The sequence below is a fragment of the Fundulus heteroclitus genome, chromosome 2 (assembly GCF_011125445.2).
Source record: "Fundulus heteroclitus isolate FHET01 chromosome 2, MU-UCD_Fhet_4.1, whole genome shotgun sequence".
Classification (NCBI taxonomy): Eukaryota; Metazoa; Chordata; class Actinopteri; order Cyprinodontiformes; family Fundulidae; genus Fundulus; species Fundulus heteroclitus.
Window position 1 is genome coordinate 30294021 of NC_046362.1, and position 13057 is coordinate 30307077.

The 13057-nt window shown below is 42.3% G+C and overlaps 2 protein-coding genes across 14 annotated transcripts in view; one reads left to right on the forward strand and one right to left on the reverse strand.

Annotated features, from left to right (window-relative positions):
• galnt18a (UDP-N-acetyl-alpha-D-galactosamine:polypeptide N-acetylgalactosaminyltransferase 18a) overlaps positions 1-13057 on the forward strand; it is a 205796-nt gene that overhangs the window by 23296 nt on the left and 169443 nt on the right. The gene's annotated exons all lie outside the window — the stretch shown is intronic.
• LOC118556656 (spindle pole body component 110-like) lies at positions 2830-9930 on the reverse strand. 12 transcript variants are annotated; one of them, XM_036124737.1, is made up of 4 exons: positions 7542-9930; positions 7166-7234; positions 6945-7021; positions 2830-5812 (listed from the first exon to the last, which is right to left on the reverse strand). In XM_036124737.1, exons 1-4 carry the CDS (start codon positions 9135-9137, stop codon positions 5797-5799), a joined length of 1758 nt encoding a protein of 585 aa, XP_035980630.1. In that variant the 5' UTR covers positions 9138-9930; the 3' UTR covers positions 2830-5796. The 12 variants fall into 12 exon arrangements, with proteins under 12 accessions (XP_035980630.1, XP_035980632.1, XP_035980587.1 ...); XM_036124739.1 differs by having other exon boundaries at positions 2830-7021; positions 7115-7234; positions 7494-9930; XM_036124694.1 differs by having other exon boundaries at positions 2830-9139; positions 9400-9930.

A 13057-nucleotide genomic window follows, 5' to 3' on the forward strand; every position in this document is an offset into this window, starting at 1 on the left:
CTGAAAGATGTTTCAGCTCAAGCTTCCTCCTGCTACATGTCGGCATGCACCAGGGCACGGGAACTAACCCCAGGTTTCTGACCAGTTTGCGTATCGGGTGTGAATATGTGGATTTGTGAGTCCAAATGCTTAAATGTGGCTCTGGTGTAAAGAGCTTTGAGAAACAGACCAGGAGTACATTAAAATAAGTTTATTTACCAAAAGTGACTGGTGGGAGGCAGGACACCACTGGCTGCACGAATTGGAACAGCTGCTTGGGGAAGAGATCAAGTTAGTGGCTGAAGCAGAGTCAAAGAGTTAAAAGACCTCCCCTAAATAAAAAAAAAAAAAAAAAGCCACTAACCATAACAGAATATTAACCGGGCTTGTGGTTCTGTGTAGCAGCACCTTTCTCTGACATATAGACCAGTCAGTAGTGATGCAGCTTAGAAGTTGTCAGAGGAGGTAGTGGCTTGTGGGAACAGGGTGCTGGCTTGTCGTCTTGAATTAGTGAAGTTCAGATGGGCTGAGGCTAGACTTGGGTCTGGGAGGCAGGGTTGGGTTATGAAGAAGGAGTGTGAGCTCAGCAGGAACATCCATTGGATAAACAGAGTTTCTGAGTTGTGAGAGGGAATTGTGGTCGTGGTCCAGAAATCGGAAGCAGCACAGGAGTCCGACAACGTTAAGGCAAGGCAGGCAAATCCAGAGAGCATTGTTGGGATCAAAACAAGGAAGTCAGACATAAAGAGAATGCTGGACATCTACTGGCTGTGGCTTTCAATAATGTGGTGCTGTCTGACTGCAGCGGGCTTATGAAAGGCAGGAAACGTGTGTGTGTGAGGTGGGCTTGACTGCTATAGTGTGGAGAGATAGCCTGGCAGGTACGGTGAATTATCCTGGCAAGCCAGATTGATAATGGGTTGCATTCTCGGTTTAGTTCTACATATCAGAAATCTGGGCCTGCTCCCATCGAATCTGTTCGGGGAAAGGAGGGACATTCAGCAGAACTTTCCAAGCCGAATGGGCGAAGCGACACCAAATCAAAGTTTGGCACAAACATCTATGCCATCCAAAAATGCAGAAAGTGTTTCTTGCTGTTCTTCTTCTTTTAAAAGGGAAATCAGGAAAACAGATGTGATGGCAACAGCTATGCGTGCGTCGTCTGCCGTGTTTATTTTGGTTCGGCTGTGGGCTCAGCAGCTCTTGCTTTCATCACAGCTTAGACCATAATACAGCAATGTGATTGGCTGAGTCCTGCTGGGTTGCTTCTCGAACGGTTGAGGCGGGAGCGGGACAAGATGGATTCTGGTGTGTTTGTGAATGCACGAATACCAGACAAGGCAAGGTTAGTGGTCAATGATCCCCATTGACAGCATGCAGAGGATGTAAAGCAAAATAAAGACAGGCCAGATCATGACTTAATTATCTTTAGTTTATTTCTGTCTTATGTGCTTCCATGTCTTCTTCCTCTGTCCGTCATTTTCTTTCTTTCCTTTATTGTGGCCTTCCCTCTTCCCTGTCGTTGCTGCTTTGTTCTTTGTTCTTTCCAGCCTTCTTTATTCTTTTACCTACCTTTTCTTCACCAAATATGGTGCTCTGCATTTTCAAATCTTGATGTCAATTCTAAGGAAGATTAGACCCATTCAGCACTAACAATTCTTCACAGTAATTTTCACATTCCTTTGTAAAAAGTACCTTAAGGGATTATTATCTAAAAGATCACTGCATTCAACTTAAAAAAAAAAATGAAATAAAAATAAAAGGCTTAGTTTTTCCACCAACGTTCCATAAAGCTTGGTATAAGCACGGTTGCTCTTGGGAGTTTAAAAAAAATGGCAGGTTTGATTCCTGTTACTGAGTAGCTCTTGTGTCGCTACCCTCTAATCAGTCAGTGACTAACTGTCTTCCAAAGTTGTATTTCCAGCTCGATCCGGTTCACTTCGAACCTTGGCCAAGTAGATGCTAAAAAAGGAGCTGGTACCACGTGCCACTACCTAATGGAAAACCTGTTCTGAGCAAGACCCTCGATCACAGATTGCTCCCCGTGTGCCACTCAGTGTCAGTAGCATATTGCTCCCTAAAGAAGGATGGGTTAAACACAGAGTCAAAATTCCCCTCGTGGGATTATAAAATATCTATTTATTCATTTACTCAGAACTGTTCATTTCTTTTAGATTATTTTAGTTAGGCCCTTTGTGATAAAATATAACTCTTAACTGTCCATGACCTATTTTGCATCTCTACGGATCTAAGAGAGCAATGTGATGTCTTTCAAAGCCCTAAATCAAATTTTGAAGAATTTTCAGAGATTTGAGACTGAAGCTAATGTAAAAAGTGCCATTAAGGATTTCTGGCTTTTTTGACTGATTTCACAAACGTTTTTTTTTTTTTTGGCTGGTGAGAAAATAAGTTTCTATGCAAGTTCCTTCAAGGTGCACTGCTCAAAGAATTAAAGGAAAACTTTTTAATAAGAGTACAATATCAAGTCAAGTTAAACGGCTGGTATATTGATCTGGTCAGTTAAGTAGTAGAGGGGGTTGTTAATGATTTTAAGACAAGATACACTTTAATGATTTCACAGTGGAGAAATTCACATGTCACATCGGCTCAATAATCAAAAGAAGGTGCCAAAAGGAGGAAAAGGTACATGAGGTATATACAGTGTGTCCACATATATACAGTGGATCGAGGGGAAAAAAAAGCAGACATTTAATGTAGTGGTAAAGTTGTTGTTTCAATTTGTTTGTTTTTACCATTTCTTTGTTTCTTTGTTTGTTTTCCTTAACAACCTTTCCCACCTTGGGTGTCCAATACTGTGGTCTGACGCGTGAAATTAAATCCGGGAGATGATTATTGTGTGTCCTTTGATGGTTTATTGTAACAAATTAAACTTGAGTATAACAAAAGATCAGTCCAAGTTTGCAGTGCCAATCACGGTCAATGACTGTCTCAGCTTGTATCAGACACAGCTGCTGTCCTGCATCACAGCCTTTTAAAGGCGCAGTTCCCGTCTTCACCTATAGATGGAAACATGGAAACAAACTGGCATAGAAATAAGATATATAGAAATTAAGAAAGTATGTTGTCAAGTAACTAAAATAAACAAATGGCTCCTACACACCGGCCCCTAATTGGGACCTGAAGTACCAATTACCATTAAAAAATAATAAGAAAGGAGCCTAATCTATAACAAACATAACAAATAAAGAGAATAAACATTGTACTCATCTTAGAGTTCTTTCAGTTGGATCTGGGTCTTCTGAACCCTCAAGAAGCAAGCAGACCTTGGTGATTGGCCTCTCTAGGAAACCAGTCTTGGTTCTAATGGTCAAGCTTCTAGCCAGACCTTTAGAATCAGCTCGAACTTCAGTGACTCTTCCAAGGGGCCAGGAACCTCGAGGTGCAGTGTTGTCCACTATAAGCACTACATCTCCTCTTTGGAACCCCCTCTTCACTCTGAACCACTTCTGTCTCTCTTGCAGCATTGGGAGATATTCCTGGGTCCATCTTTTCCAAAACAAGTCTGCTAGATATTGCACTTGTCTCCAGCGTCTTCTTGTGTATTGGTCGGATTTGCTGAAGAGTCCTGGTGGTAGCACAGGTTGGGTGTTCAACAAAAGAATGTGATTGGGCGTTAGTGCTTCAACATCCTGCCCATCCTCCTTCACAGTTGTTATCGGACGGCTGTTTAGGATTGACTCAACTTCGCATAAAAGTGTTTCAAGGCTTTCATCATCAAGTAGTTGTTGCTTCAAAATGGAATAAAGAACTTGTCGCACCATGCGAATGAGTCTCTCCCAAACACCTCCGTGATGGGACGCTGCTGGTGGGTTGAAACTCCATTCCACTCCTCTCTGCAGCATCACACTCTGGATTTTGTGTATATTCCATTCAGTTATTGCTCTTTGAAGTTCATTTTTTGCCCCAACCAGATTAGTGCCGTTGTCCGACCTTATGTGGGCTACCTGGCCTCGTCTGCATACAAATCGCCGTAAGGCATTGATGCAGGAGTCCGTGTCCATGGAGCGAGCCATTTCAAGATGGACGGCCCTACTTGACATGCATGTAAATATCACACCATACCTTTTCAGGGATCTTCGTCCCTTCTTTATCTCAAAGGGTCCGAAGTAGTCAACTCCAGTATTTGTGAAAGGTGGCAGGTCAGGTGTCAGTCTTTCTTTTGGCAGATCTGCCATCTTTTGCTCTCCCAATTTGCCTCTCCAGCGTCTGCACACAACACACTTGGTCAAGACCTTTCTAGTCGTGGAGTTGGCATTCACAATCCAATATTTTTCACGCAGTTTAGAGAGGACATGATTTCTTCCACTATGGCCAAGCTGCTGGTGGATGTGTCGAATCAGCAGTGTTGCCACATGATGGTTTTTGGGAAGAATCACGGGTCTCTTCTGTTCAATGGGCATTGCTGACCTGTTCAGCCTGCCTCCAACACACAACATTCCATTTTCCAAAATGGGATCTAACTTGCAGATGCTGCTATGTTTGCTTACAGCCTTCCCTTCCTTCAACATTTTAATTTCCCTTGCAAAGCCTTGAATTTGACAAAACTGAACGATGCTTTCCTCTGCTTTGCCCAGATTAACCAAATTCAAAGTTGTGGGTTGGTCTATGTTAATAGTCATGTCCAAGCTAATTTTTTTGTTTCTCACCTTTTGCAAAAGAGTTTCTTTGAATTTCAAGTGCCATGCTACTGCTCTTTTTAGTTTGTGCCAGTCTGAAAAGTGCTCTAGTAGCTGGTTTGTTGGATTGTCCGTTTGGTCCTCCTTCACAACAACACTGAACACAGTGGTGCTCCTTTTCACCTCTGGGTCATCTTGAGCAAGTGAGAGGGTCTCCATGGGGTTTTGAGGCCATTCCTCCTCCAATCTCCACAGAAACTCTGGTCCCTGTAACCATTGCTTGCACTTCACCAATGTGCTTGCACTCACTCCTCTTGACGCCATGTCAGCCGGGTTCAGTTTGGTCGGTATGTACTTCCACTGTGTTGTTTCTGTGTGGTTTCTAATAAAGGAAATTCTGTTTGCAACAAAAGTGTGAAATCTTGTGGTGTCATTTGCAATGTATTTCAATACGGATTGACTGTCTGTCCAGAATGTGGTTGCACTGAGTGGATATTCAATTTCTTTTTTCAGCATTTTGTCCACTTTTGCTGCTAGCACTGCAGCAGTGAGCTCCATGCGTGGAATGGTCATTTGCTTTAGTGGAGCAACTCGTGCTTTACCAAGCATAAACACGACATGGATCTTGTTGGTGGTGGTCATTCTTAGGAAGCTTACTGTGCCATAGCCATGGTCACAAGCATCTGAGAAGTGATGGATTTCAAAATGCAGAGGTGACTTAAGGTCAGGTGGTTTCAAACATCTGGACACATTGAAGTCCTTCAGAACCTCAAGACTGCTCAGCCATTTCTGCCAGCTATCCGAAGCTGATTGAGGTACTCTGTCATCCCACTCACATTTAGACTTGCATAACTCTTGCAAAAGTAGCTTTGCTGGAAGGATGAGAGGGCTCAAAAAACCTAATGGGTCGTAAATTGAGCTTACTGTGGAGAGGATGTTTCTGCGTGTGTGTGGTCTATCTTTCACAATGATGTTGAATTTAAAGACATCCTCCTCAACACTCCACAGCAGTCCAAGCGCTCTTTCAAGAGGCAGTTTGTCTCTGTCCAACTCAAGCTCTCCAATGGCACGTGCTCTATCCTGCTTTCGAACGCTTGCGATTACTGCTTTGCTGTTGCTCTGCCACTTGGTCAGGTGGAATCCTCCTTTCTCACACAGTGAAGAGACCTGCTTGACCAATTCAATGGCTTGTTGTTCTGTTGAGACAGATTTCAAGAGATCATCCACATAGAAATTGCATTGCACAGTTTTAACAATGTCTGGATGGTATAAATCACTGTTGTCTTTGGCTGCTTGCTTGAGTGCAAAGTTCGCACAGCTTGGCGAAGAGGCAGCTCCAAAAAGATGCACCAACATCCGAAATTGAAGAGCTGGCTTACTGATGTCCCCATTTGGCCACCATAAGAACCGCAAAAAGTCTATGTCAGATTTAGTGACTCGGACTTGGTGAAACATCTTCTGAATGTCTGCCATCACTGCGACGTGCTCTTGTCTGAATCTCAAGAGAACTCCTAGGAGAGAGCTTGTCAGATCTGGACCTGGCAAGAGTTCTGAGTTCAAAGAGGTTCCACAGTACGTTGCACCACAGTCAAAAACAACTCTAAGTGTTCCCTTCTTAGGGTGGTACACCCCATGATGTGGAATGTACCAAAGTCTTCCATCAGTTCTTTCAATTTCATTTTCAGGCACAAGTTCAGCATGTTCATTACTAATAACTTCAGAGAGAAAATCAGTGTATTCAGCTCTGAATTGACTGTTCTTTAAAAATTTCTTTTTCAAAGAAGCAAGCCGCTGTTCTGCCACTTGGTAGTTGTGTGGCATAACAATGCCTTTGTTTCGAAAAGGTAAGTCTAAAACATAATGTCCATTGAGTAATTTAACAGATTGTTCTGCTTTAGTCATAAACATCTTGTCCTCAAAAGACATTTCAAGCCTTTCCTCTTGGCTCTCATAAAAGTCATGCTTGTATTGTTGCATCAACAATTCTTCTAGGCTTGCAACTGAGATTCTATTTGCAGAGACAACTGTATTACCATCATACCTTGGTCTTTGCATTGGTCCGTTTATGACCCATCCAAGAACTGTTCTCACAGCGTATGGTCCATTATCTTCGCTGTTAATAACTTCCCATGGTTCAAGCGCCTTTGGAGCATTGCTGCCAATCAACAACTCCACATTCGCTTTGATTCTGGGAATCTTTACCTCTTTCAAGTAGGTGAAAGCTCTGAGTTCAACTTCACTGGGTATGCTGTTGGTGCTCACTGGCATGTTGCTCTGGGTGTACACCTCAGGTAAGTTGATGAACTCCCTGGAATCAATGGCGCTCACCTCCAGGCCTGTAATGATGTTTGCAGATGTGGCCTTCTCTTGCGACATGGTACGGAGCAGTATGTTGGTTTTCCTTCCTGAAAGATTTAATTTGTTCATAAGGTTAGTTGTGCAAAATGTAGCCGAACTTCCTGGATCAAGAAAGGCGTATGTTTGTATAATTTTGCTTCCTTTAGCGTGTTTCACTTTCACAGGAACAATAGACAGCAAGCAGTCTGCACCATTGTCCCGGTCACCGGCCCCGGCGTGTTCTCCAGCTCTGAGTGACACCTGTGCGCTGTTAACAGGAGCTGGAACAGATCGCTCTGCATTAATGTGTAGCATACTGGGATGATTATTTTTACAAATTGAACAGTTAAGCCGCTTTGGGCAATCTTTACTCAAATGTCCAACCTTTTTCAAACATCCAAAACATACTCCATTTTGTTTAAGGAATGCAATTTTTTCTTTATGCAGTTTTGATTTGAAATGCAAACATGCTTCCAATTCATGAGCTCCATTACAAAACATACACGAAAGATATGCATTTCTGTGTTCTTGTGGACTCACATTTACATTTGTGGCAAATGTTCCTTTAGATTTTGGTTTCGGTGTTACCTTGGGTTTTCCACGGACAGAGCTTGCATCCTGGATGTTGCCATAGATTGGGTCTGACAATATGCTGGATTGTCTTTCAATGAAAGTGACTAAATCAAGCATTTTAATCCTACCCATGGTCTGCAGCTCGTGTGCTTCTGCACGCCATTTTGCTCTCAACCTGAATGGGAGTTTCAGCATAACATTTCTTAAGTTAGTCACAGTGTTCAATTCATCCATGTAGTGTAGATCTTCCATAGCATTACAACATGTTCTGAGAAACAAAGCGTATTCTTTCAATGACTTGGGATCTTCCGATTTGATTACAGGCCAATTTAGAGCCTTTTCCATATATGCACAAGAAAGTCTATACTCATTACCAAAGGTCTCTTTCAGCAGTTGCTTTGCTTTGAGGTAGCCTCTACTTGCCGCCATGTGCTGACAACTCTTCACAAGATCATGCGCTTGACCCTTTGTGTACTGCATTAAAAAGTGAAATCTGTCTTGGTCATCTTTGCTCTTCCTTTCAATAACATGTTCAAACGTTTGCATGAATGACTGATACTGAAGAATGTCTCCATCAAAAACAATCAGATTGATTTTTGGCAGTGTAGAGAGTCTTTGTTGTTTAACCATTATGTCTGTTAATTGATTCTGCTTTTCAAGAACAGTTGTTAAAATTGCAGACTGTTGACTTGTGTTCGTTGAGAAATTATTGGGACTTGTATGTGTGGGAATCTGAGTCGGCAACGTAAACATTCTCTGAGTATTTTCTTGTTGTAAGCTCTCAATATTTAACAATTGCGAGAGTGGTCTCCCAACAGGTTCTTTGGGTCTCACAACAGGCTGATTTTCCTCTGCCTGAACAGGTGAATTATGCGCTGCATTAAAGTATGCGTTCATGGCATCTTGTGATGTGCTCAGTGGGTCCATAACTTCTACATTCTCAGCGTTTTTCAAATAATTGATTTTCGCAGTTGTTGCTGCTATATCAGTAAGGACGTCTAGCGTTTCTCTTCTCTTTCTAAGTTCAGCACGTTTCTTTTCAAGTTGTTCTTGTTCGTGTTCTAATGCGTGCTTATCTTTTAAAGCTGCTGCTTTTGCAATCAGTGCGGCGCGCTCGGCCTCTGCCCTTATGCGTAAAGATGCGCTTGAGGCATTGCTCCTCACAGAGGAGCAAACAGAGCGCTTGTCGTCTTCTTCAATATTTGTTTGCATATTTGGTGATGCATCAGACGAAGGCAGTTCGAATGAGACACCGTCTTGCTTCAAATGTCCGATATTTGCGAGCCATGTTTCCACATTGGCAAGGAACGCGTTGATTTGCTCCATATGAGGCTCCAACCACGTTTTTGTATCAAGGATTTTATCTTCTTCATCTAACATTTCTTGATACGATACATTTATGGCTTTGAATTCTTTCAACATATCATTATACTTAAGCATATTGCCTTTAATCTCTTCCACATGTTCATTGTTTTGCATAAGCCTGTTCACAATATTCATCCGTCGCGTTAGATGCGACATTTTACCAGACCTCGAGGCACGGAGATTTGCTGCAACCTCTCTTGGCTCTGCAGACGGGCCTGGAGCTTCCTCTCTGTCGGAGTCATCCATTTCTCAACACAAAACAGTTTGTTAGAAACTTTCCAAACAAAGTAAATACTTTCCTCCTTTAGTATTTAAAAACAAAATCAATTATTCGTCCAGCAGCGTTTCTTTCAACATTCTTGTTCTTTCAAGCAAAACTTAAGCTCCACGCTCATCCAAAATTAAACTTTCGTTTCTTTAATAATTTCTGAAATAATTTCTTTCCAACTTAAATCCATTTCAATCCAGGTTCACTTGTATAGTCCAAAGAATTTAATGTGGCACGTACCTCCTTCAAGGTGTATTCCTTTGTTTCCAGTTGGCGTGGCGGCCTCATTCAAACAATTCCATCTTTCGGCATCCACGCAATCCAATCATCTCTTTGTCGTTTCCATACATCAAGCATAGTCATTGACTAATGTAGTGGTAAAGTTGTTGTTTCAATTTGTTTGTTTTTACCATTTCTTTGTTTCTTTGTTTGTTTTCCTTAACAACCTTTCCCACCTTGGGTGTCCAATACTGTGGTCTGACGCGTGAAATTAAATCCGGGAGATGATTATTGTGTGTCCTTTGATGGTTTATTGTAACAAATTAAACTTGAGTATAACAAAAGATCAGTCCAAGTTTGCAGTGCCAATCACGGTCAATGACTGTCTCAGCTTGTATCAGACACAGCTGCTGTCCTGCATCACAGCCTTTTAAAGGCGCAGTTCCCGTCTTCACCTATAGATGGAAACATGGAAACAAACTGGCATAGAAATAAGATATATAGAAATTAAGAAAGTATGTTGTCAAGTAACTAAAATAAACAAATGGCTCCTACATTTAAGATGACTTATGTACATTGAAGGTGACTTATAGACATATGAATTTGATTTTGTACATTCAATTGGTACCAGGTAAGGGACAACAGTGAGGTAGTGAGATAACTATAACAGCGGAGGTCACTTATTTAACAGGATTATTGCACAGGGTATTAAATAGTAGCTCCACATTAGTTATTGCACAAGTTATTGCAGTTATAGTGCAGCAGCTGTTCTGGTGTTAATGAAATGAACAACAGTGAGACAACCCCAAAAAATAGGAATGGTTTTGCAGGTGGAGGTCATAGTCATTTTTTTCCCCTTCTTATTTCTATTTGACTGCCTGTCAGTAGTTTTTATTTGACCAGGGTCAGTGTCGCTAACTGGTAGTATGAAATGATACCTGAACACTACAGAGCAGTTGTCTCAAACTCAAATCCCCGTGGCCCGGCATTCTGCAACTTCTAGATTTGTCCCTTGCCCTACACACCTGAATCAAATAGTTAAATTACCTCACTAGCTTGCCGTCAAGCTCTGCAGAGCCCTGCAAATGAGCTCATGTTGGAGTCCGGTGTGTTGAAGCAGATAAAAGTTGCAGGACAGTTTTGAGGATAGGAGTTTGAGACTGCTGCTACAGAGGTTACGCAGGCAGTCCACCTCCATCAAGATGGACACCAATATGTGCCATTGTCAGAAGGTTTGCTGTGTCTCCCAGTACAGTCTCAAGAGCATGGAGGAGATTTGAGGAGACAGGCAGTTACTCTTGAGCTGGACTGGGCCATAGGAGGTCCATAAGCCGTCAGTAGGACTAGTGTCTACTCCGTTGTCCAATGAGTAGTGCTAAAGCCCGTCAAAGTGACCTCCAGCAGGCCACAGATCTGAATGTCTCTGACCAACCATTATAAACAGACTTTATAAGGGTGGCCCAAGGGGCCGAGGTCCTCTACTAGGCCCTATGCTCACTTCCTGGCACCGCGGACCTCGACTGGCATTCGCCAGAAAACATGTGGAATAAGGAGGTTCAGCATTGGTGCCCTGTTCTTTTCACAGATGACAGCAGCTTCACTCTGAGGTCATAACCGGCGTGAAAGGTTCTGGAAAAGCTGAACATTATACTGCCTCCAAAATTGTTCAGGGTAATCGTTTTGTGGTGGGTCAATGCTGGTGTTGGGAGGCATATCCATGGAGGGTTGCACAGCCCTGTATAGAATGAATAACGTCTTCCTGACTGACATTAGTTATCGGGATGAAATCCTTAGACCCTTTTCTGGTGCAACTTGTCCTGAGTTTCTTCTGCTTGATAATTCCCAGCCTCATTTTGCAAGCATATGCAGGCAGTTTCTGGAGGGTGAAGGAATTGCACTGCCCTAACCTAAATCCTATAGAACATCTCTGAGGCATCATGTTTAGTTCCATCTGATGCCACCGGGTTGCACCTCAGACTGTCCAGGAGCTTAGTGACGGCCTGGTCAGGTTTTGGGAGGAGAGACCCCAGGTTTACCATTCGTCATCTCATAAGGAGCATGCCCTGACGTTGGTGAGGCAGGCGTTAAAGCATTTGGAGGCCACAAAAACTAGTGTAAACCATTTTGAGTTGCTGCCTTGACATTTCAGATTAGTAGGTTTTTGAGCAGTGCATTTTGTCCCCTTGCTGTCCTGCTTCATAATGCAGGATTAAGATCCCTTATTTTCTTTTTTGGGATGACTAGAGTTGTCAAGGAAATAAAATGACCCCCTAAACAGTTTAATATGGATAAGAGGAGGAAGGAGATTGGACTAAAAAGCCAGCGCATATTATGTCAGCATGACTGAAAAGCCTAAAGTGCTATAAATGGGGAGGTGCTGCAGTGGTAAATGTGTAGGTGATCCAGGAAGCTCTTTAGCACTTAGAATGGTTGTAAACATACAAACTAATCTCTTGGCCCTGACCTAGATTTAAATGACATTGATTTTCTTAATATTCAGAGAGTTATCTGAAGAAGCACCTGAGCTTCTCAACCTACTCTGTCCCACTGAGGCTCTCCACTACCGCCTGTGTGGGATAATCTCCCCCAAACCAAACAGCTGTAAGATGCAGAGCCCTGCACTATGAGCCACAAACTCAGCAGGCGTTTTTTCCTGAGAGGAGACACTTGCCTTTTGCTTCAAAAAGATTATCTGAAATGAGTTTTCCACCCACCGCCATTCTCTGCCATTTGATGCCTGAAGCAGCCACCGTGCACCATCAGCTTTCAAAGAAGTGCTTAATATTGAATGTCTTTTGCGTGAAGGATATCCCACACAGCCATCTTTCACTGCGCCTCTTACATTTTTATAGAGGATCAAATCAGATTCCGCCGGAGAGGGCTGAGAATGGTTACCGGCTGAAGGACAGGATGACACATTCAAATAAATTTAAAGGAAGACAGTTATGTATATTTTTGTGAAAACATATCTGCCGCTGAGGGTCAAACTATCGTGACAGCTTTTTTTACAGTGCAGGTCATGTCACAGCTCAGACTAGTTAGACTATTTCATTGATCTGAATCTTTACCCAAGATCTGAAATATTTTTTTATATCTTGCAGAAAGATGCTGTTCGGTTACTGCATTCCAGTGCATTTGTAATTCATGGGAATGGCTTATTTTTTTCTGTTTAAAAGCAGTTAAGAGATACCTCATAAATGCAAGCTCCCTTTTAATTACTTAGAAGCAACCTTGCTAACTTGCTAAAGTAAGGATGCCAATTAGTTCGAATCACCAGAAGGGAAAATAGTTCAAGCTTCTAATGTCTGTTGCCTGTTAGAAAATGTAAAGGAAAAGTTTTCATGATGGTTTGTGCTACTTTTTAAAGTTGCATTTTTTTATTCGGAAGTTAAATGTTAAATATTTTTACCGCATAGAAATACATTTACATTTGGTATTGATTTGTTCAATGGAAAGGCTCAGGACTATTATCTTGCAGTAATAAGGATTTGGGTTTGAATCCCAGCCTAGTCTGTTTATCTTTAAAATTAGCTCCTCCTGTTCATGCGAGTTTCTCCGGACTTCCTCTCACGGTTCAAACACCTGACTGTCCTGTGTGTCTGTGGTGGATTGGTGACCTTTCCAGGGTGCAACATGCCTTTCACAATATGACCACTGGAAGTAGGCACTAGCCACTGTG

What these genes read in the sequence shown, in the direction of transcription:
- LOC118556656 (XM_036124694.1), bottom strand. Translation starts at nt 9,137, where the DNA reads ATGGATGACTCCGACAGAGAGGAAGCTCCAGGCCCGTCTGCAGAGCCA.